The sequence below is a fragment of the Hyperolius riggenbachi genome, chromosome 11 (genome assembly GCF_040937935.1).
Source record: "Hyperolius riggenbachi isolate aHypRig1 chromosome 11, aHypRig1.pri, whole genome shotgun sequence".
NCBI lineage: Eukaryota > Metazoa > Chordata > Amphibia > Anura > Hyperoliidae > Hyperolius > Hyperolius riggenbachi.
The window spans coordinates 214,239,810-214,264,610 of record NC_090656.1 but is presented as its reverse complement, the minus strand read 5'-3'; the positions used below and the strand labels follow the sequence as shown (position 1 = coordinate 214,264,610).

The 24,801-nt window shown below is 46.0% G+C and overlaps 1 protein-coding gene across 3 annotated transcripts in view; it reads right to left on the bottom strand.

Annotated features, from left to right (window-relative positions):
• DHCR7 (7-dehydrocholesterol reductase) overlaps window positions 1-24,801 on the bottom strand; it is a 48,504-nt gene that overhangs the window by 8,229 nt on the left and 15,474 nt on the right. Inside the window, exons 1-4 of one of the 3 annotated variants that reach the window (XM_068260265.1) lie at window positions 20,014-20,037; window positions 17,411-17,513; window positions 6,821-7,043; window positions 2,340-2,430 (exon numbers count right to left, since the gene is read on the bottom strand). In XM_068260265.1, coding sequence (XP_068116366.1) covers window positions 2,340-2,430; window positions 6,821-7,043; window positions 17,411-17,505 — 409 coding nt within the window. In that variant the 5' untranslated portion in view covers window positions 17,506-17,513; window positions 20,014-20,037. The other 2 variants (XM_068260264.1, XM_068260263.1) reach the window with 2 other exon arrangements.

The window sequence follows — 24,801 nt, the reverse complement described above, 5'->3', positions numbered from 1 at the left end:
TAACTTGTGACAAATAATAAAATTTTCTATGAACTCACCATACTCCTAACGGAATACCTTGGGGTGTCTTCTTTCTAAAATGGGGTCATTAGTGGGGTTCCTATACTGCCCTGGCATTTTAGGGGCCCTAAACCGTGAGGAGTAGTCTTAAAACAAAAATCACCTGTGAAATCCTAAAGGTACTCATTGGACTTTGGGCCCCTTAGCGCAGTTAAGGTGCAAAAAAGTGCCACACATGTGGTATCGCCGTACTCAGGAGAAGTAGTATAATGTGTTTTGTGGTGTATTTTTACACATACCCATGCTGAGTGGGAGAAATATCTCTGTAAATGGACAATTGTGTGTAAAAAAAAATCAAACAATTGTCATTTACAGAAATATTTCTCCCACCCAGCATGGGTATGTGTAAAAATACACCCCAAAACACATTATACTACTTCTCCTGAGTACGGCGATACCACATGTGTGGCACTTTTTTGCAGCCTAACTGCGCTAAGGGGCCCAAAGTCCAATGAGCACCTTTAGGCTTTACAGGGGTGCTTACAAATTAGCACCCCCCAAAATGCCAGGACAGTAAACACACCCCACAAATGACCCCATTTTGGAAAGTAGACACTTCAAGCTATTCAGAGAGGGGCATGGTGAGTCCGTGGCAGATTTCATTTTTTTTTTTTTGTCACAAGTTAGCAGAAATGGAAACTTTTTTTTTTCTTGTCACAAACTGTCATTTTCCGCTAACTTGTGACAAAAAATAATATCTTCTATGAACTCACTATGCCTCTCAGTGAATACTTTGGGATGTCTTCTTTCCAAAATGGGGTCATTTGAGGGGTATTTATACTATCCTGGAATTCTAGCCCCTCATGAAACATGACAGGTGGTCAGAAAAGTCATAGATGCTACAAAATGGGAAAATTCACTTTTTGCACCATAGTTTGTAAACGCTATAACTTTTACCCAAACCAATAAATATAGGCTGAATGGGTTTTTTTTTTTATCAAAAACATGTTTGTCCACATTTTTAGTGCTGCATGTATACAGAAATTTTACTTTATTTGAAAAATGTCAGCACGGAAAGTTAAAAAAATCATTTTTTTGCCAAAATTCATGTATTTTTTGATAAATATAATAAAAAGTAAAAATCGCAGCAGCAATCAAATAGCACCAAAAGAAAGCTTTATTAGTGACAAGAAAAGGAGCCAAAATTCATTTAGGTGGTAGGTTGTATGAGCGAGCAATAAACCGTGAAAGCTGCAGTGGTCTGAATGGAAAAAAAGGGTCTGGTAAAGCCTGCGGTCCTCAAGTGGTTAAGAGTGAATTGTAATTTAATGTGCTGATATCATTTCTGGAATACTCTTATTTAATACATTCTGTAATGAATGCACAACTACATTTATGTGGGTAGCCTCTAGAGGGCAGTACTCCCTCACATTCATTCCTCATAGACAAAGTATGCATGCAGTTTGCTATCTTCAGGATGACAAATCAAAGCTGACATAAATTACAACTAGCGTTAATTCAGCTTTTATAAATAGCAGCATAATGCAGCTTTCCAGACAGGGATGTTGTTCTGATTAACTGATGGATTGCAGGGAAGTGAATTTAACTCTCCATAAAATAGCGCACAATTGTGGCCACACTGCGCGGAAACACGGAGCCGCTCATGCTGAGGCTGAGCCCGAGCCGCTCATGCTGAGGCTGAGCCCGAGCGAGTCCATGCTGCTCCACAGGCACAGTGCAGCCGCAATCATCACAGATGGGAGTGCAGCCGTGCGCTCCTCTTTGACAAGAGAGGAGAGGTTTGGGGGGTCCCAGAGCTGAAACGGTGAGGCGGACGGGGGAAGCCTCTGGATTATCTTGAGGCTCCCCTCTAATGAGGTAAATAACCATTCATAGCACCTTTTTTCACTACAGTTACATTTTAGGCGGTTATACACCGGATACAATGCGGCGCACACACCTCAGAAATAAGGCTTCATTGGACCATGCGCCACGGTGTGGAGACAAGGTCAGATGCAAAGGCCTGCCCCCTGTTTAGTGATGTACTCCCTGCTGGGCAGGAAGTATATCACTGGAATTCCCGTTGAGCCACACGGCACACCACACTTACTGCGTCACCCATTGACTTGCATTACTGCGTGATCCGTGTGGAAAGTGTGGTTCATGTGGTAACGCACTGCAGACTTTGCGTCAGATTGCACCGCATTAACTCTGCAAGGCTCCATTGACTTACAGTGTTGAGATCTTTTGTTATTAATGAAAAATAGAGATGTAGGCATTTGTTGTGAAACATGAGATTGTGAGAGATTATTGGGAGGAGGACAGTGATCTTGACTTACCAGCTGGGGTCCGGGAGCCATCCTGCACACCTCCAGCATAACCAGGGAGAATCTTGTGGCAGATGTCTGGAATTACCATGTACAGGAACACCTGTGATGAAAGGACAAACAAATCATTATGGGGAAACGTGTTATCGTTCAAGCGTCTGGTTTCTATAAAAAATTGTATTCATTTGGGCTACCCCCTTCCTCTTAAACTCAATTTACCTGGGGGCCGCAGGAGGCAAAGTCAGGATGAGGCTGGGCCGCAAAAGGAATTTCACAATCGCGGTGCATCGCCGCCTCTGCCTGCCCCTCTCACTCTTCCTTCACAGACGAGGGGCGGGGAGAGGCGGCGGTCCGTGCGGCGATTGACGTCAGGAGGGGCAGAGCTGAAGATGAAAGCTCTGCCCCTTCCAGGAAATGCCGGCGTATTGCCCCCCCCGGGCGATTTGGGGGCTCTGCAGCCCTTGTTTAGCGGCAGGGATGCGGCGGATTACTTGGGAGCACTGAAGCGAACTATAAGGAAGCTTTTGCCGTCGAGGGCCACAAAATATTGTATCGAGGGCCGCAAATGGCCCGCGGGCCGCGAGTTTGAGACCCCTGCTTTAGAGGTAAGCCTATATATGTATGTTTTATCTATCTGACATTATCCCTCCCACACATTCTCGGGGTGCCCCCTCCCTCCCAGTAATATCCCACACCAGCCCCCTCCGCTCGGGGAGTTGGCCGTGTATGTTGGTTCCTCGGAAACCCTTACACCCCTTTTGGTTTTCCTGGAGAGCGACCTACATTGACGAAGACTAAAGAACCCGAGTGAGGACGGCCTTTCCTCACCAGCTGTTACACTTTGGTTGCCGGTCTTGCAACCTATTCTTGTGAGTATTCTGCACATACTGTTGTTGAGTGTCCCATACCCTCGATGTGCTACACTATCAGGGGCTCTTGGTGTCCCTGTTTCATTTTTTGTCTTCTTTGGAAGTTCCTCGGATTCCATTGGTACCACTCCCTCTATTGATTGTGGAAGACACAGCCTCCACGAATCGCTGCCAGTAACATCCCTCACCTCACCTTAGCACATCCAGTTGCACTGTCTGATGTACCTGAGTATTGCACAATGCATAAACGTGCACAAGCCCTAATAACATGTTACATATTATGCTTCTGGCATGAACTATCTTGCTCACGTGCATAAAATTCTCAGCTCATCACTAAGGATGGCACTTTTAGGTAATTTGATTTTATTCCTGTCTGAGTCATGCTTAAGACATGCTGCAAATCCGGTGTGAACGTGCAGCATGATTTTCCTGTAGTCAGTGTTATTCACTATGTGATGTCAACATTCTTTATATTTTAACAGATTATCATTCCTGCTGTATTGATTGGCTTACATAAAGCTTATTGGTGATGACAACTATAAGCAAATATGGAACTTGGCACAAGTACTTATTTGCCTGGTGTGTTCCTGTGTGACCTCTCTCCTTAAGGTTATGTTCACAGTGGCGTTTCATGTGACAGCAGAAACACAATAGATCGGGACAGCAGCACTGCACATTATGCTCACGTTGCTACGGATACAGTAAAGCAGGGGTGTGGAACTCAAATACAAAGTGGGCCGAAATTGAGCTCTGGAACCAAGTCGTGGGCCAACCTCAATGTCTACTGGCCACCTCCATCCTTTATGAAGTTCCCTGGTGTCTAATAGCCCCCCTCCAGGGGCGTAACAATAGACCCTGCAAGGGATGCAGCCGCAGGGGGGCCCAGAAGCCACAAGGGACCCAGTCCTGAGAGACTGACAACTAAGGGCAAAGAGGGAAACAAATTTCTGCTCTTGTGCTTTTTGCACAATTGTTCTAATAACTGTGTCTGCTCAGCCACTGATAAGGAATCACAGAATGTTTTGCAGACAAAGATTTGTAGACAGTTCCTATTGTGTTCAGCAGGGTCTTGTGTACAGCCTGCTCTACCCCTTCACAACTGCTGTGTCCTGTAGTGATACTTGAGGAGACTGGACACGGAGAGAAGGCGGGAGGGGGGCCATCCAGAGTTTTGCAAGGGGGCCCCGTGATTTCTAGTTACGACCCTGCCCCCTCCATCCCCTAAACCAGCCTTTCCCAACCTTTCTACCCTGGAGGAACCCTGCAAATAACTTTTGGATCTCAAGGAACCCCTGCAAACATTTTTTTGATCTCGAGGAACCCCTGCATTTATTTTGCAGGAGGCATGGTCTTTAACCTTCCTGGCGGTAAGCCCGAACTGAGTTCGGGCTATGCCGCCGGAAGGCACCGCTCAGGCCCCGCTGGGCCGATTTGCATAATTTTTTTTTTGCTGCACGCAGCTAGCACTTTGCTAGCTGCGTGCAGTGCCCGATCGCCGCCGCTACCCGCCGATCCGCCGCAATTCCTCTCGCCGCGGCCGCCCCCCCCCCCAGACCCCGTGCGCTGCCTGGCCAATCAGTGCCAGGCAGCGCTATGGGGCAGATCGGAGTCCCCTCTGACGTCACGACGTCGATGACGTCGGTGACGTCATCCCGCCCGTCGCCATGGCGACGGGGGAAGCCCTCCAGGAGATCCCGTTCTTTGAACGGGATCTCCGGATCTCCGATCGCCGGCGGCGATCGGAGGGGCTGGGGGGATGCCGCTGAGCAGCGGCTATCATGTAGCGAGACTTTGTCTCGCTACATGAAAAAAAAAAAAAAAATTTAAAAAAAAAGATTTGCTGCCCCCTGGCGATTTTTTTGCAAACCGCCAGGAGGGTTAAAAGTATGTGTGGCTGTTTATTTCACTACCCCCATTACACTGCCACTCATTATACCATCTCCTGATACCCCAATTTAGTGCTTCTTGTTACAGTACTACCTATTATAGTGTGCTCTATTATACTTCCCCCACAATGGGGGAAAATGCCAAGGAACCCCTGCAGAGTACTCAAGGAACCCTGGGGTTCCAGGGAACCCTGGTTGAGAAAGCCTGCCCTAAACAGTTCCCTGATGTTTAGTAGACCTCCCTCCCTCATCTATACAATTCCCTGATGTTTAGTGTTCCTCCCTCCCCTCTACAGTTTCCTGGTGTCTAGTGCTTTCCCCCTCTCCATATGGCTTCCCTGGGGATCTAGGGATTAACCTCCAATATAGCTTTTCTGGTGGTCTAGAGTGGGCCAAGCATAATGCAGAAAAAACCACCTGAGGGCCAAATCTAAGGGCCAGATATGGCCCACGGGCCAGAGTTTGACATGTATGCAGTAAAGCATACAGTCAATGAGAAATATACCTCACTTTTACTGATAAAGCATGCACTTAGCAGCTGTGTTGCTGTGTAGCAGCACAGCTTAGTGAATCAGCCCCATTGGCTCCAATCCAATGCATTTTTTTCTCCAAGTGATATATTCCTGTCTTAGGTGATATTTTCACATTACTTCTCCCTATTCACATTGTTTGTGGTGGCTGCAGCTTCACTTTTGGTTTGTAATCATTCTTATTGTTCTTGGCACTCATTGTTTATGCATCTTTCTGTTCCTGGCCATTACTGGGGCTGACCATACCCCCTTATATAGCACTGGCAATTTAACTCAGGCTCATTGTCACTTTATTGGGTTCGTGTGTTTCAGCATGGTGACATTTATATACATATGCAATTGTGTACTTGGATCAGTCTATATTAATATAAATTGGTTGTCCTGTCGATTTTGTATATTTTCTGTCCATTTCTTTATATGCCATTATAATTTGAGGTTATTACTAATTAAAGAGGAACTCCAGCCTAAACAAACATACTGTCATTAAGTTACATTAGTTATGTTAATTAAAATAGATAGGTAATATAATCTCTTACCCAACCAGATTTAAAAGAACAGGAAAATGTTTGATTTCATGATGGCAGCCATCTTTTTGGTTGAAAGGAGGTGACAGGGAGCATGAGACACAGTTCCAACTGTCCTGTGTCCTGATCACCCCTCCCAGTTGCTAGGCAATGTGAATAACAACATAGGAAATCCCATCATGCTTTGCACAGCATCAGGGGAAAAAGTTTTCTTTGATGGGTGGAGCTTAGATAAAAATGCAGCTAAAAATGATGCTTTGGTAAGAAAAACAAAGTTCTGATGCTGTGAAACTGTTAAAGAAACACCAAGCCTTTTTAGTTCTGCTGAGTAGATTTTTAGTCCAGAGGTTCACTTTAAAGATGGAGCTCGTCCCTGTATTCATTTATACATGCCGGAAAATCTCGGTTGAAAGTGTGAAACTGAGTAACGGCGTTGGATATCATGACGAACAATGCATGAGATGGACCCCTGGCTGCTGTCCCCCCAGGTGTAAAATGTCCCCTCGGTGCCCGTGTGCTGCAACAACTCGCCTGTCCCGCTGGCCCGGCTCCGTCACCCCATTACCGCGAGTGCCTGTACCATGTGACACCAGGCGCGTGTGTGACGTGATGCGCGCAACGCTAGATGTATGGGCACCTTTCCTCACCTATAACCCCCTGAAACACTCTAAAAGATATAATTACCTGAAAGGAGACCCAGGCTGCGTAAATGTAAACTGCTTTCCAGGTGAGTAATGGGGTCTTTTCCCATATGTCGGACAGCTGAGTTTTCCCATAGTACAAGTCAAGCGGGGGCCCAGTAAGCGCACACTGGTACTGGTCACATGACATCACGAAGTAATAGACAATGAGTGGGGCAAACATAAGCAGGAAGATGACTCCGCCCAGTGAGAACCAGTCCACTTCCCTGCAAAAAGATAAAAGTAAAGTAAGATAGAAATCATATAACAAATGGGGAGGGATCTGAAGGCAATCTGTGTTTGTATAAAGAAAAATAGACTTTCAAGGAGTTATTTATAACACTCAGAATGTTAAAGAGGACCTGTAGTAACATATAGTAGAATGCAGTAAATTATTCAGGATACACACTTTTACATTAATTATCCTGGTTTCAGCATCAGAAACACTTCCTATAGTTATATATTGCTGTATGTTGGTATGTAATCTCACCCTCCCACTGAGGCCTAGCCTAGGCTGTTTAGATATTCGCAATTCCCACCCCCAGAGCATACCGTAACACCAGGTATATTTTGTACTGGTTCAGAATTCTAAGAAACAAACATTCCGCAGAGATCACCTGGCAGGACTAAAGATGTTGCCACCTGTGATACATTTCAGGAAGAGGAAAGATTTTACAATGAGCAAACACTGATTAATTTATAAAGTAATATTGTAAAAAAAATAAACAATTGTGTTCCTTACAGATCCCCTTTAACCACTTCCTGACCGCCGTATGTACAATTGGCGGCCGGGAAGTGCACCCCGCAAGGACCGCCGTATTGACAAATGGCGGCGGTCCTTGTAGGGGCATGGGCGGAGCGATCGCGTCATCCGTGACGCGATCCTCCGCCTCCGCCTGGCGCCGCTCACCCGCCGCAACATCCCGCCGGCCATACGGAAGCGCCGGCGGGATGTTAACCCGACGATCGCCGCATGCAAAGTGTATAATACACTTTGTAATGTTTACAAAGTGTATTATACAGGCTGCCTCCTGCCCTGGTGGTCCCAGTGTCCGAGGGACCACCAGGGCAGGCTGCAGCCACCCTAGTCTGCACCAGGCACACTGATTTTTTACCCCCCCTGCCCCAGATCGCCCACAGCACCCATCAGACCCCCCCCCTGCCCACCCCCCAGACCCCTGTTTGCACCCAATCACCCCCCTAATCACCCATCAATCACTCCCTGTCGCTATCTGTCAACGCTATTTTTTTTTTATCCCCCCTCCCTGCCCACTGCTCCCTCCTGATCACCCCCCCACCCCTCAGATTCTCCCCAGACACCCCCCCCCCCCCATGTACTGTATGCATCTATCCCCCCTGATCACCTGTCAATCGCCTGTCAATCACCCATCAATCACCCCTGTCACTGCCACCAATCAATCAGCCCCTAACCTGCCCCTTGCAGGCAATCTGATCACCCCCCCACACCAAAAGATCGCCCGCAGATCCGACATCAGATCACCTCCCAAATCCATTGTTTACATCTATTCTCTCCTCTAAACACCCACTAATTACCCATCAATCACCCCCTATCACCACCTGTCACTTTTACCTATCAGATCAGACCCTAATCTGCCCCTTGCGGGCACCCAATCACCCGCCCACACGCTCAGATTGCCCTCTGACCCCCCCTTATCAATTCACCAGTGCATTAATTACATCTGTTCTTCCCTGTAATAACCCACTGATCACCTGTCAATCACCTGCCAATCACCTATCACCCATCAATCACCCCCTGTCACTGCCACCCATCAATCAGCCCCTAACCTGCCCCTTGCGGGCAATCTGATCACCCACCCACACCATTAGATCGCCCGCAAACCCGCCGTCAGATTACCTCCCAAATGTATCGTTTACATCTGTTATCTTCTCTAAACACCCACTAATTACCCATCAATCACCCCCTATCACCACCTGTCACTGTTACCTATCAGATCAGACCCTAATCTGCCCCTTGCGGGCACCCAATCTCCCGCCCACACGCTCAGATTGCCCTCAGACCCCCCCCCCCCCCCCCTTATCAATTCGCCAGTGCATTAATTACATCTGTCCTTCCCTGTAATAACCCACTGATCACCTGTCAATCACCTGCCAATCACCTATCACCCATCAATCACCCCCTGTCACTGCCACCCAACAATCAGCCCCTAACCTGCCCCTTGCGGTCAATCTGATCACCCACACAAATAGATCGCCCGCAGATCCGACATCAGATCACCACCCAAGCGCAGCGTTTACATCTATTCTCTCCTCTAAACACCCATTAATTACCCATCAATCACCCCCTATCACCACCTGTCACTGTTACCCATCAGATCAGACCCTAATCTGCCCCTTGCGGGCACCCAATCACCCGCCTACACGCTCAGATTGCCCTCAGACCCCCCCTTATCAATTCGCCAGTGCAATATTTACATCTGTCCTTCCCTGTAATAACCCACTGATCACCTGTCAATCACCTGCCAATCACCTATCACCCATCAATCACCCCCTGTCACTGCCACCCATCAATCACCCCCTGTCACTGCCACCCATCAATCAGCCCCTAACCTGCCCCTTGCGGGCAAACTGATCACCCACCCACACCAATAGATCGCCCGCAGATCCGACATCAGATCACCACCCAAGCGCAGTGTTTCCATCTATTCTCTACCCTAAACACCCACTAATTACCCATCAATCACCCCCTGTCACTGCTACCTATCAGATTAGACCCCTATCTGCCCCTAGGGCACTCAATCACCCGCCCACACCCTCAGAATGCCCTCAGACCCCAGCCCTGATCACCTCGCCAGTGCATTGCTTGCATCTATTCCCCCCTCTAATCACACCTTGAGACACCCATCAATCACCTCCTGTCACCCCCTAGCACACCTACCCATCAGATCAGGCCCCAATTTGCCCCGTGTGGGCTCCTGATCACTCGGCCAAACCCTCAGATCCCCCTCAGACCCCCTTCCGATCACCTCCCCAGTGCATTGATTGCATCTATTTTCCCCTCTAACCACCCCCTGAGACACCCATCAATCACCTCCTGTCACCCCCCTAGCACTCCTATCCATCAGATCAGGCCCAATACAACCTGTCATCTAAAAGGCCACCCTGCTTATGACTGGTTCCACAAAATTCGCCCCCTCATAGACCACCTGTCATCAAAATTTGCAGATGCTTATACCCCTGAACAGTCATTTTGAGACATTTGGTTTCCAGACTACTCACGGTTTTGGGCCTGTAAAATGCCAGGGCGGTATAGGAACCCCACAAGTGACCCCATTTTAGAAAAAAAGACACCCCAAGGTATTTTGTTAGGTGTATGACGAGTTCATAGAAGATTTTATTTTTTGTCAAAAGTTAGCGGAAATTAATTTTTATTGGTTTTTTTTCACAAAGTGTCATTTTTCACTAACTTGTGACAAAAAATAAAATCTTCTATGAACTCGCCATACACCTAACAGAATACCTTGGGGTGTCTTCTTTCTAAAATGGGGTCACTTGTGGGGTTCCTATACTGCCCTGGCATTTTAGGGCCCCTAAACCGCGAGGAGTAGTCTAGAAAACAAATGCTTCAAAATGATCTGTGAATAGGACGTTGGGCCCCTTAGCGCACCTAGGCTGCAAAAAAGTGTCACACATGTGGTACCGCCGTGCTCAGGAAAAGTAGTATAATGTGTTTTGGGGTGTATTTTTACACATACCCATGCTGGGTGGGAGAAATTTCTATGTAAATGGACAATTGTGTGTAAAAAAATCAAACAATTGTCATTTACAGAGGTATTTCTCCCACTTAGCATGGGTATGTGTAAAAATACACCCCAAAACGCATTATACTACTTCTCCTGAGTACGGCGGTACCACATGTGTGGCACTTTTTTACACCCTAAGTACGCTAAGGGGCCCAAAGTCCAATGAGTACCTTTAGGATTTCACAGGTCATTTTGCGACATTTGGTTTCAAGACTACTCCTCACGGTTTAGGGCCCCTAAAATGCCAGGGCAGTATAGGAACCCCACAAATGACCCCATTCTAGAAAGAAGACACCCAAAGGTATTCCGTACGGAGTATGGTGAGTTCATAGAAGATTTTATTTTTTGTCACAAGTTAGCGGAAAATGACACTTTGTGAAAAAAAACTATTAAAATCAATGTCCGCTAACTTGTGACAAAAAAATAAAAACTTCTATGAACTCACCATACTCCTAACGGAATACCTTGGGGTGTCTTCTTTCTAAAATGGGGTCATTAGTGGGGTTCCTATACTGCCCTGGCATTTTAGGGGCCCTAAACCGCGAGGAGTAGTCTTGAAACAAAAATGACCTGTGAAATCCTAAAGTTACTCATTGGACTTTGGGCCCCTTAGTGCAGTTAGGGTGCAAAAAAGTGCCACACATGTGGTATCGCCGTACTCGGGAGAAGTAGTATAATGTGTTTTGGGGTGTATTTTTACACATACCCATGCTGGGTGGGAGAAATACCTCTGTAAATGACATTCTTTTGATTTTTTTACACACAATTGTCCATTTACAGAGGTATTTCTCCCACCCAGCATGGGTATGTGTAAAAATACACCCCAAAACACATTGTACTACTTCTCCCGAGTATGGCGATACCACATGTGTGGCACTTTTTTGCACCCTAACTGCGCTAAAGGGCCCAAAGTCCAATGAGTACCTTTAGGATTTCACAGGTCATGTTGAGAAATTTTGTTTCAAGACTACTCCTCACGGTTTAGGGCCCCTAAAATGCCAGGGCAGTATAGGAACCCCACAAATGACCCCATTTTAGAAAGAAGACACCCCAAGGTATTCCGTTAGTAGTATGGCGAGTTCATAGAAGATTTTATTTTTTGTCACAAGTTAGCGGAAATTGATTTTAATTGTGTTTTTTCACAAAGTGTCATTCTCCGCTAACTTTTGACAAAAAATAAAATCTTCTATGAACTCACCATACTCCTAACGGAATACCTTGGGGTGTCTTCTTTCTAAAATGGGGTCATTTGTGGGGTTCCTATACTGCCCTGGCATTTTAGGGGCCCTAAACCGTGAGGAGTAGTCTTGAAACGAAATTTCTCAAAATGACCTGTGAAATCCTAAAGGTACTCATTGGACTTTGGGCCCTTTAGCGCAGTTAGGGTGCAAAAAAGTGCCACACATGTGGTATCGCCGTACTCAGGAGAAGTAGTATAATGTGTTTTGTGGTGTATTTTTACACATACCCATGCTGAGTGGGAGAAAGATCTCTGTAAATGGACAATTGTGTGTTATAAAAATTAACAAATTGTCATTTACAGAGATATTTCTCCCACCCAGCATGGGTATGTGTAAAAATACACCCCAAAACACATTATACTACTTCTCCTGAGTACGGCAATACCACATGTGTGGCACTTTTTTGCAGCCTAACTGCGCTAAGGGGTCCAAAGTCCAATGAGCACCTTTAGGCTTTACAGGGGTGCTTACAATTTAGCACCCACCAAAATGTCAGGACAGTAAACACACCCCACAAATGACCCCATTTTGGAAAGTAGACCCTTCAAGGTATTCAGAGAGGGGCATGGTGAGTCCGTGGCAGATTTCATTTTTTTTTGTCGCAAGTTAGAAGAAATGGAAACTTTTTTTTTTTTTTCTCACAAAGTGTCATTTTCCGCTTACTTGTGACAAAAAATAATATCTTCTATGAACTCACTATGCCTCTCAGTGAATACTTTGGGATGTCTTCTTTCCAAAATGGGGTCATTTGGGGGGTATTTATACTATCCTGGAATTCTAGCCCCTCATGAAACATGACAGGGGGTCAGAAAAGTCAGAGATGCTTGAAAATGGGAAAATTCACTTTTTGCACCATAGTTTGTAAACGCTATAACTTTTACCCAAACCAATAAATATACACTGAATGGGTTTTTTTTAATCAAAAACTTGTTTGTCCACATTTTTCGCGCTGCATGTATACAGAAATTTTACTTTATTTGAAAAATGTCAGCACAAAAAGTTAAAAAAATCATTTTTTTGCCAAAATTCATGTCTTTTTTGATGAATATAATAAAAAGTAAAAATCGCAGGAGCAATCAAATAGCACCAAAAGAAAGCTTTATTAGTGACAAGAAAAGGAGCCAAAATTCATTTAGGTGGTAGGTTGTATGAGCGAGCAATAAACCGTGAAAGCTGCAGTGGTCTGAATGGAAAAAAAGTGGCCGGTCCTTAAGGGATAGATAGCCCTAGGTCCTCAAGTGGTTAAAGTTGCACTATGTTGGTCTGTGAGGTGAGGAAGCGCTTATCCTCTGAGAGCCCATTCATGCATGTTCAGCCTTTGAGCACCAAGGAGCATTTTTATTGGTCCACCACTGAACCAATGAAAATCCTCCTTGGGAGGGATGATTCCCATTGGTCTATTGCAAGCCAATTGTAGACTGATGCTGATTCCTGTGAACTTACCATCCCCCGCCAGTTTTCTAGTCCTGAATGAAAACATTCCGTGCTAAAAGCATTCTATGCTAACAGCATTCTGGGTCCTGATTTGCCGAGGTCTATGGGACACCCATTCCTGCCACCACTGCTTCCAGCTTTTGTGCTTTCAGTGGGAAACTGATCACACGCTAGCAGAGCTGCCGAGTATTAATACATGCAACTTTTACAGCTTAATATTTACTTATGGGGTGTTGTAAAACAAGCTTATTATGTGCTGAATAAAAAGAAACTGAAGTATTTAGCCTTGTAAACAGCATTTTGGCACTTTGACATTTTACATATAAGTGATCATAACTTAATGCCATTCCGAATATTTAACCATCTCACTTCTTAGGGTTTTCCGCCTTAAAGATATACTTAAGTCATATATAAAAAAGGTAGTTTTACTTACCTGGGGATTCTACCAGCCCCCTTCAGTTGCCGTGTGCCCACGCCGGTCCTCATCGATCATCTGGTCCCCTGTCGTGGCTCAGTTTTGCCTTCGGTGACAGCCTGTCACCAGCCACAGAGGTGCCTGGATCTTCTATTGACCACATATGCTATTACTCCGTTGTTACTGCCTGATTGTGAGAGATTACGGAAAAGCCGCCGCGAGTGCTACTGAGCAGGCGGCTGATTCCGTGTCCAGTGCAGCGGTTTGCACACGGAAGCGTGTGTCTGGTGGCAGAGCGGGACGCGGAAAAGCCGCCGCATGCAACAACAGTCAGGCGGCCGATTCCGCGTCCAGCACGGCGGTTTTCACGCAGCATCGTGCAGCTGGTGTGGCTGAGCCTGTTAGTTCACACAGGTTTAGAGCTACGCACGCGCGTGCCAGAAGTCAGGACCTTTATGCCAGCAGGAGATGTGTCAGCTGATCAGGATGATCAGCTGATTCCTGCTGGACTCCTGATTGGCTGAGTGGTTCGGGCGGGGCAGCAGAGTCCTGCAACTATATATACTACTTGCTTGGCACTTGCTGGTTGTCTGCCGTTGTGATCACTACGTGGAAGCACTCAGACCTTTAGTCAGATCCTACAGTGTGTTAGAACCAGGTGGACCTGGGAATTCACACTTAGCCAGTTTACTAGTACTGTTAATCTGTGTATTTATTCAGACTAGTTCCAGGGTGCTGAGACCAAGGACCTCAGACTAGGCATTGTTGGATATCTGTTATGACTTATTGCTTTTCTGACTACTCCTCTGTCTTCTGATTCGGTACCTCGCATGTCTGATCTACCGTTGCCAGACCCTGCTTGCCTTGGATACCGAATCAGCCTTCTGTCTTTGTACTTTATCTGTCAGTGTGTTACCGACCAGGCGTGCCTGACCTCGAGAGCTATCTCTCCCCTTAAGAGATAGTCTCCAGACCAGATAGTGACATCCACCATCGGGTGTCACTCACTCCCTGGTCCTTCCTACCTCCAGCCTGACTCCTCCCCTTGGAGAGCCTCAGGCTGCTGAAAGGTTCCTGTGCCCTCCCCGAGCAGTATTCCAGCACTGCTGGTGCATTGCTCAAAGTATTACTGTTACACCAAACACTCACATACCTATAGGTGTCCAGAGGTTAGCAATATATCTGTATTATCGGTGATGCTGCAGATCATCAATAATCAGGTATATATCTGCATTTTTGGTGATACTGCAGATCACCAATAATCAGATTCTCTCTGCGTGCTGACACCGATCGTTACACTGATGAAGCGGGATAAAACCTGTGAAACGCGTTGCATTGCCCCCCGGAGTATGTAAATAAACCTGTTCTATTTCACACATTGCCAATTTTTGTGTCTGCTTGGAGGAGGTAAGTCCACCACTGCCTCTTCATATTTTAAACTTTTTTTTATATACTTTTATGCTTTAGGCGCCTCTGTATCCATACTACGCTAAGTCGCCAGCCACTGCACCTGCAAAGCCCTGGCTTCCCGCATCCTCGTTTGCACTTCCGCTGTCGGGAGCATCCTGCGCAGGTGCAATAGAGATTTGCCCGGCAGTCCTGCTGATCTTTTTGGTCAGTAGGATCTAAATCACACACCTGAAACATGCATGCAGCTAAATCTTGTCAGATTTGTCATATACATCTGATCTGCATGCTTCTTTAGGGTCTATGGCTTAAAGGGACCCTGAGCAGGACCCAAAAATGTAAAAAATAAACTTACCTGGGGCTTCCTCCAGTCCCTTGTAGTCCATGAGGTCCCTCGGCATCCTCCAGGCTCCTTCTGTTCTTCCGCTGGCTGGTCCGTTAGCCTCACGAGTTTGCGAGGAGTCGTGCACAACTGCGCATGCGCGGCCCCTCCACACGCCCGTCGCCGTGTGTGTTTTGCGCACATACGATTCATTCTTTTGAGAACCACATGGGTGCACGAGTGAGACGGGAGTATGGTGGAGCCGCGCATGCATAGCTGTGCACAACTCCTTGCAAAGTCGCCAGGCTAACGCAGCCACCAGCGGAAGAACAGAGGAAGCCAAGAGGACACAGGGGGAGCTCATGGACAATAAGGGGCTGGAGGAAGACCCAGTCAGTTCATTTTGGCATTTTGCCAGGCAATGTGCATTGTTTAAAGGGAAAAAATATATCAGCCTCAACATCCCTCTCACCTCGGGTTCCATTTAAGGGCCTGTTTCCACTACACGCAGATTCGATGCAGAAAAACAGACTCCATTGAATGCCTATGGGTGATTTTTCTGATGCAGATTTTCCCACAGACATTCATTGGAGTCCGTTTTTCTGCATCCAATCTGCGTGTAGTGGAAACAGGCCCTTAATCAAACCTTCTAGGATTGCTGCAGCCTATTTTGCATACTTACCGGGAGGGGGGGAGATCCAGAGGTTTTTGCGTCTTGAGGTTAGTACCCCATTGGGGCACTTTTTTTATACAGGTACACTTTAACCTCTTGTGGACTGCAGTGTTAAACCCCCCTAGTGACCAGGCCATTTTCTGTAAAATTGGCCACTGCAGCTTTATAGCCAAACTGCAGGGCCACACAACACTGCACACAAGTGATTCCCCCCCCCCCCCTTTCTCCCCACCAACAGAGCTTTCTGTTGGTGGGGTCTGATCGCTCCCCCATGTTTATTTTTTTTTTTACAAATATTTTTGTTTTGTTTTTTATAATAAACCCTATTTCTTTAAAGACTTTCCCTCCCTCTCCCCGCCAGCCTATCACCGCCGATCGCTTCTAAGTCCCCCAGGGGGGCGCCGTGTAACAATCTCCCGAACGGCGATCGCCGCTCCGCCCCTCAAGCAGGAGATGCGCGCAATCTCCTGCAAACTGCTGCCCCAGGACTTTACGCCGATCGGTGTTAGGCGGTCCTGGGGCTGCCACGGCGGCCACGCCCATCGGCATGACGTGGTCGGCAAGCAGTTAAGCTGGCAAGTGCACTTTTTGGAAGAAAATGTAATTTGTGAGTGATGAGATTTAGGCCTGGGACCCACTAGCAGCCCTTTTCTAAGCACTTGTGATTTAAAAAGCCCTTGCTAATATAATCCTATGTCTGTGATCCCACTTGAGGGATGTGTTTTTTTTTTTTTTTTTAAAGAAAACCCACAGCATTAGATTAGCAAGGGATTTACAAATCACTAATGCTTTAGGAATGCACTGCTAGTGAGTCCCAGGCCTTAAAGCGGAATGAAACCCAGCATTTCTTCTTTGCTCTAAAAGATTATTTACAGCATATATACCACCACCATTTTTTTTTTTTACTAGAACAGCATTCAACTAGTTAAACACAGGACTTACAAGCTCCCTGCTGGGAAAGCTGGAGGTATCCGAACTGGAGATAATGTTATCTTGTGTTTACATTCCTCACTTGATACAATTAAGTAAACACTTCTCTGACACTGCAGACTCTCCTGAACACAGTCAGACACTCAGAAAGCATTTCTGCTTACATTACAAGATGAATAAACCAGTTATGAATAAAATGCAAAGTCAGCTCTCAGAGCAAAAAAAGTGTACTTTGGGAACATGTAATTTCTAAATGAATAATAATACTTATGCACAAAAGCAAATATGATAACCGTATGGCATATAAAAAGTAGAAAAACATGTTTTTATTGAAAATGATGTCAGAATTTTATACTGCTTTAAGAAGATCAGAGAAATGTGCATCCTTACCAGGCTCGGCCCCACTGCCCATCACTGGCTTTAGATCCATTGGCGACTTTCTTGTGTTCTCCTTTAGACGCATTCTGTCTCCTTCGTTCTCCCATTGTTTATGCTGCAAGACAGGAGGAATAAGATGTTACATCACAGGAGCCTAGAAGACAAGCCACACCAAGCCTCTTCTGTCTGAGCTGTACAAGGCGCTTAATTTGAATCCTTGTGCAGATTGTTTGATACTCCTCCCTATATTGCCTGATGAAGCGGGGTTGAACGTGCGAAACGCGTTGCATTTCTTTTTGGAGTTCCTAATAAATGTGTTTGACTGTCTGAATCGCAGTCGTTGTCGTGTCTGCTTGAGGGAGGTAAGACCACCACTTCCTCCTTCAATTTTGCCATTGAAGTTGGTTTTTAAGCTCATTTAATCTAATCTTATACTTTTGGCGCCTCTGTTCATTGTATACAATTTTGAGTCCACCCTTGGTGGAGGGTTGCTACCCTTTCTTCCTGTCTACAGAGAGCGACTTCTTAATCCTGTGTGGGGTCAGGACAATCTCCCCACCTGCCTTTACAGTGGTTGCCTGCTGGTGACCCTGACTTGTGAGTATCTAGCAATACAAACTTATTGCCACCTTGTCCAGTACGAATTACACTATTGGGGCTCTTGGTGTTCCCTGTTTTTATCGACCTACACACGGTCAGCCAAATGCTGATGATGTGTATGTACAGCGTCTTGGCTGCTATATTGCCCAGCAGGAGTTGGTATCCCATTCTTTGGGCAACAGAGCTCGGAAGATAATCGTTGGGTGAGTATGTAGCCTTAGCTTTCTAGAAGAAAGAGCTTAGCTGGTATATATTACAACTGGTATCGTTTAAAAGGAAATAAATATAGCAGCCACCATATCCCTCTTAGTTTAGGTTCCCTTTGAGCTGCTAGTACCTGCTGCAATATGAAAATCCTCATTCATTATTCAAATATGTGAGAGAGCTGTGATAAACAGGAAGGTGTATTTGCTTTTCTCCATCTTCACAGTTTATTGATTTAGGCCTCGAGCTGCATTAGGGTTGCTAAACTGCAAACTAGAGACTTTCTAGGCTCACAAACTACTTTCTATTGATTCATTTTAATGTGTATGTTACAAAAAAAAATCACCCTCTCTATAAAATACTCCATGCTCTGATCTTGTAAATCATAGTACAGTATCTCACACAAAAAGTACACCTTTCACATTTTTGTAAACATATCTTTTTTATGGGTCAACACTGAGATATTATTATTATTATTTATATAGCGCCAACATCTTCCGCAGCGCTGTACAGAGTATATTGTCTTGTCACTAACTGTCCCTCAGTGGGGCTCACATGCTAATCGCTACCATAGTCGTACAGTATGTATTGGGTAGTGTATGTATTGTAGTCTGGGGACAGTTTAGGGGGAAGCCAATTAACTTATCTGTATGTTTTTGGGATGTGGGAGGAAACTGGAGTGTCTGGAGGAAACCCAAAGATATGATACTTTCATACCTACTAATATTTTTGAGAGAGAGTATAGCACTAAACACCGATCGATTTCAAGGAGTGCAATTCTAGGCCCTGCATTCCTTGAATGAAATTGCTCCGAAAATACTGCAGACAACGCAACTGCGATTTCGGCAAGCCGCAGTCGCTTCTGTGGAATCAGCACTGTAGAACTACATTGGGGTAGTGCTTTTAGAATCACCTGCTCTATTCTGCAACTCTTTTTTGTACTCTGCGCACAACTCTGCTGGCCCGCCGAAGCACAGTAACTAGAAATTGTGTTCATGTTTCTTATGCCAGATTGTGTGTAAAGTACTCCCTTCTCGGGAAGTAATGAACCAGTGTAATTTGAGCTTCCAGCTGCCTGCCGAGTTGTGAGCTCATATGTAAACACAGGAGGTGAACCCTTTCTGTGCTCCCAGCAAACCAGGAAGTAAATGCAGGATATTGGTGACAGTTCTGTGAGCTTTAATGAAGAAATGTTTTCATTTAAAAGGTTATTATGCTGTTGCTTATCGTTTAGAGTTCAGGTCCTAGGAGAAAACTTAGGAAAGAATGTGAATTGAATAAGGGCTAATGTGCCTCATAATAGCTGCAATACAGATCCTAAGACTAAAGGTCATGTATTGGGTAAAAATGCACTTTTAAAAAAAAAATGTTTTATTTTTTTTTGCAGAAGAGGTTTGACACATTTCTTGAATTTGCAGAAATGCAGAAGTGCTCTGTTGCCATTTCAAACACAAAGTGCTTAGTGGGGTTTCTTTAAACCATTTTTCTGTCGGGGCATAAACTGCTGACTGTCACCTCTGTAGCATGTGATTGCCCCTGCCAGCCATACCTTCATGTCAACAGCGCACTTCAGCCTCAGTAGTACTAACCTTTGATCTGGATTGTTATCTGCTGTATGATAATGGTGCTTATCTACACTATAAAGTCTTCAGGGCCATGTCTCAGGAGAGTCGGGATTACTCCTATTATTACTAAAAATACACCTTCTGAGCCTTTTAGACTGTAGAACGCAGGGTCACAACGCTTTGAGTCCCCAGGGAGAAAAGCTATAAAATTATAATTATAATTAAACAGCTGCTAATATGCTATACCATGCACTTGCTAGCACACGCACTAGAGCAGCAATATCTATATGCTGTTGTGTGCCATAGCTGTTAGCAACTGCGTTGGGTAACAGTAGAAGCGGCTAGTGTTGGCCATGGAGAAGCATGTGATCAGTTTGGTCAGGTGATAGATCTGTAAGTCTCTGATTGGCTAGTGATAATCGTACTAAAGCATGATATGATCACAGCAAATCAGAGCTTTGCAAATCAATCAGCTGATCAAACAATCTCATGCTTCTCCAGGAGTTCTAGACATGACCATCACTAGACTAGCTGCTATTAGTGACAGAAGTTCAGAGGGCATATTTATAAAGACATTTTGCATGTTCCCCAGTCTAAGATTACGGAACTCATTGGCTCCATGCCTGACCGTGTCAAGACTTTGCAGGAAGTTGGAGGTAGATCAGCAAAAATGTTTGGTTACTGTCTCAAGCATGGCACTGTTATAAACTTGGCACTGTGTGCATATCAGGGTGTCTGTTTATTTATGAGATGTCGCTGTATAAATACTACAGAAGTAATTCATGCTCACTCTATCAAACTACCCAACTTAGCTATTTGAATGAGTCACGGATAACTATAAAACAGCTCTGAATTACAATCCTGAGGACAATAGTGTTGTCTTTAAATGTAATAAAATGAGCTGGACCAGGCTGGAAGAAGCCTGGTATCATTGGTAACAGTGCACGAGGCGGTATACAAACACACTGTATATAGTGCAACCATGTCTTGCGACACTGCTCATTAATCTTATGACTTTAAACTGTTAACCCTGTTTATTATACTTGCCTACATTACGGTATGACCTTATAAAATTACATTAAAGGGACACTTAAGTCAAACAAAAAAAATGAGTTTTACTCACCTAGGGCTTCCAATAGCCCCCTGCAGCTGTCCGGTGCCCTCGCCGTCTCCCTCCGATCCTCCTGGCCCCACCGGCAGCCACTTCCTGTTTCGGTGACAGGAGCTGACAGGCTGGGGACGCGAGTGATTCTTCGCGTTCCCAGACACATTAGCACCCTCTATGCTGCTATATGGTATATGATATATGCTATAGCAGCATAGATGGCGCTATTGTGGCCAGGAACGCGAAGAATCACTCGCGTCCCCAGCCTGTCAGCTCCTGTCACCGAAACAGGAAGTGGCTGCTGGCAGGGCCAGGAGGATCAGAGGGAGACGGCGAGGGCACCAGACAGCTGCAGGGGGCTATTGGAAGCCCCAGGTGAGTAAAACTCATTTTTTTTCTGACTTAAGTGTCCCTTTAAGGCTACTTACACACCAGGACGTTGCGTTTAGGGGACGTTATAGGGAACATAACATGCCCCTAACGCAACGCCTGGTACTCTCTGATGTGGACATCAGAGTGAGCCGCGTTGTGCAGCTCACTCTGGCTGCCGTGATGCGTACTCTTGAACGCATGCGGCATCACGTGGTCCCGCCCGGCCAATCGCCGCAAAGAGGGCCGCTCCAGGAAGTAAACACTGCATGTCACACCGTGCAGTGAATCTTAATTAGCCATGTGCCTGGCCGCTCTCCACTCCTCCCCAACACTACTGAGCATGTGCGCACAGTCTAACGCGGCTTAGCCACGCATAACGCACAGCATGCAGCACTCTCAACGGATGTGCTGCGTTACAATGTAACGCAACGTGGGCACTGGGAACAGCCCATTGATTTTTCATTACTGTGCGGTGGGGTTGCGTTACAGGCTGCACCAACGTGCGCCTGTAACGTCTCACTGTGAAAGCAGGCTTAATGTAGCAGCCCAAACTTTATTTGGGCAAGTGTACAGCTTTCAATGTTATGAACACATATTTTAGCAAAGGTCCCTTTTACACCTGGAGGCTAAACCTGCGTTTTGTTACCCCAGTGATCTGCAAACGTGGCTCTCCAGCTGTAAAGGATCTACAAGTCCCACAATGCATTTGCGTTTATGAAACATGACTGTTGCTGTTAGACTCCTGCAATGCATTGTGGGACTTGTAGTTCCTTAACAGCTGGAGAGTCAAGTTTGCAGGTCACTGCGTTACCCTATTTTACTGCAAGGGGTCACAAAAGCAATAAAAGTCTATAGAGACATTCATACCTGGGGCTTGATTCACTAAAGCGCAGTTATCACGCAATCTCCTGCGCCTGTCGCTTTGCGCGCATAAAACATTACTCCGCGTGATAAACGGAGGCAGGAAAACCTCTGTTTATCACGTGGAGTAATGTTTTACGCGTGCAAAGCGCGCGGGATATCGCATGATAACTGCTGTGATAGCAGTGTGAATCAAGCCCCAAATGTGGTCCATTGCAGTGCACTGGAAGCATCCAATCCGATGCAAGGGCTGAAGCATGTTACCACAAGCACCGTGCTTAATGCACGGGGCTTGGGGTAATGAAAGTCTATGGGCAATGCAGTAAGTGTAAACAATACATGGAGTGACGTGAATCCCAGTGACGTACTTCTTGCCCAGCAGGGAGTACGTCACTGGACGGGGGGCGGGGCTATGCATATGACCCTGTCGGCACACTCTGCCGCAGGGTCATATGATTGACATTTTTTGCGGTGGGGCAGGAGCATCACACCACATTGCAACGCAAAAAAAAGGTGTAAAACCAGCCTAAAGTAAAATAGACAGAGCTTGTCATGCCAAGCTCTGTCTTAATGATACAGGACTTTGGGGGGGTCTCAAGGTTGAATACTCACCTAAACCGAGGTTTCTGAAGAGCCTCAGCAGACTCTGGAAACCTGGCTGCGACTGTTCTCAAGCAGAGGGGGGCGGAGACTTGCTTGAGTACCGATTAGGTTAGTATGTAACCCTGAGGCCGGTTTCACACTGCAAACTGGAGGTGCGGTGTGGCACCGCCAAGAACAGGCCTTCGGGGAATATCGCATTACTACATGGTATTCCCCATCTAGCACGGCTAAGCAGGAAGTGGCGCACGCTTGCGGTCACTTCCTGCTTTCAGGGTATGCGGAAATGCACGGAAGCGTATTGTAAAAATATGCTTCCGCACATGCACGCCGCGTCTGTCATTTTTTTTTTTAAATCCCTGCATTGCGATAGACTAGCGTGACTTCCGAACCGATGCACATTGCTGCAACTCGACGCAGAAGCTGTGTAGTAACGTAGTTCTGGACCTGCGAGGGGGATGTGCCGAAAATGTCACTTTCGTTGTGCCGTTACATGGCAGTATGAAAGTCTTCATAGACTTTCATAGCCTGGCATTGGGACGCGGTAAACACCCTGGTGTGAAAGTGCCCTCAGACCCGACTTTTGGCTCCACAGTAGTCACATTTTCAAAGATTGATTACGGGGACTGGGGAGAGGAATGGACAATGCACAGAGATATTTGGATGCAACCTGAACATAACTCTGAGATTAGCTCAGGTATCTTTGCCTTGGGTCAGGTGCCTCTTATAAAACTATGAAAACTAAAACCAAACCTTTTGAAAGTCCAGTTTAAACAGGTGCACGAGGCACAGTAATTACAGGAAAGGGAAACTGTACACAAAGATGAACTGAAATAACTGGTGTAGCTAGGGGAATACTTTTATGTGACACTTCCTGGAGTTCTCCTTTAATATAGTTTCTGTAGCTTTGACCTTGAGCGCTGTGTTTATTGATTTTGCTTTGCAACTTGGAAATGTCCTTCGAGGGATGTGCTGTTATCAGCTGTCCTTCGCTTGCATGTGCTGAAGTTCAGCAGATTATTCAGATAGCAGACAGTGCTGGTTACATGCAGTCTATGGGTGAAAGCGTCCTCCTATCAGAAGTGAGTGAGTGAGTTGTGCTTTTCCGCTGGCAGAAAGAGTACCTGTGTCAAGTGTATACCAGCAACCATCAGGACACACACTTCTGCATACCTCCCAACTTTTTGAGATAAGAGGGACACACCGCTGCCACACCCTTAATCATGCCCCCACCACACCCCTAGTCACTGATACCATAAAGAATCTATCATCATTAATTCTGCTTAATTTTAAAACTTAAAAATAAGAAATACAGCACAGTCCCTAATATCCGACACAGGCGGGGATTGGCCGTTGTCGGATACATCTGCTTACCATTGCTTCAGCAACCTGCCAAAAATAGCACAAACCTCCCCCTGTGCAGCAGAAACTACTTAATGCTGTCTTCTACGCATCCTGCAGCTCCTGGCGGCTTTCCAATGTCTTCTGTGTACAGCTCCCGGTGTGTCACCTGACCCGACACGCCAGGAGCCATGCATGGACACCAGAAAGCCGCTGGGAGCAGCAGGATACGTAGAAGATGGTGCCCGGAGGATAGGTAATAGCTTATGCTGCAAGGGGAGGGGGGGGGGGGGGGGGGGGTTGTAGCGCTTGGAACTTGGCTCTTAGCACACCTTAGCACTTAAATCGAGGAAGTGGGCATAGACCCACGAAATGCTTTGCCAGTGCATATTAGAATTAATCTATTACATGCATTTGTCTTCATTGAGGTAAGCCACCTCACCTTTTTTCTTATTTTATTTGTTTTTAATCAAGTTTTATTATACTCGTGGGCACATCTTCGCCCTTATTGTTCTCTCTGCATACAGTAGGTATGTATAAAAACGTAATTGTACTTTTGGCCTTAAATTCTTAAGCCTCAGGCCCACGCACAAGGACAGTCACCCGCATGGATCAGGACTCAATCCCTCAGATGACAGTTTAAGGCCATGTGCTGTACAGGCACATCAGTAGCAGGTGGGCGGGACAACACACTGAGCAAGGTTAAGTGGGAGGGGCGAGGAAGGGAACAATGCTCTTGGCCGAGACTATCCAGC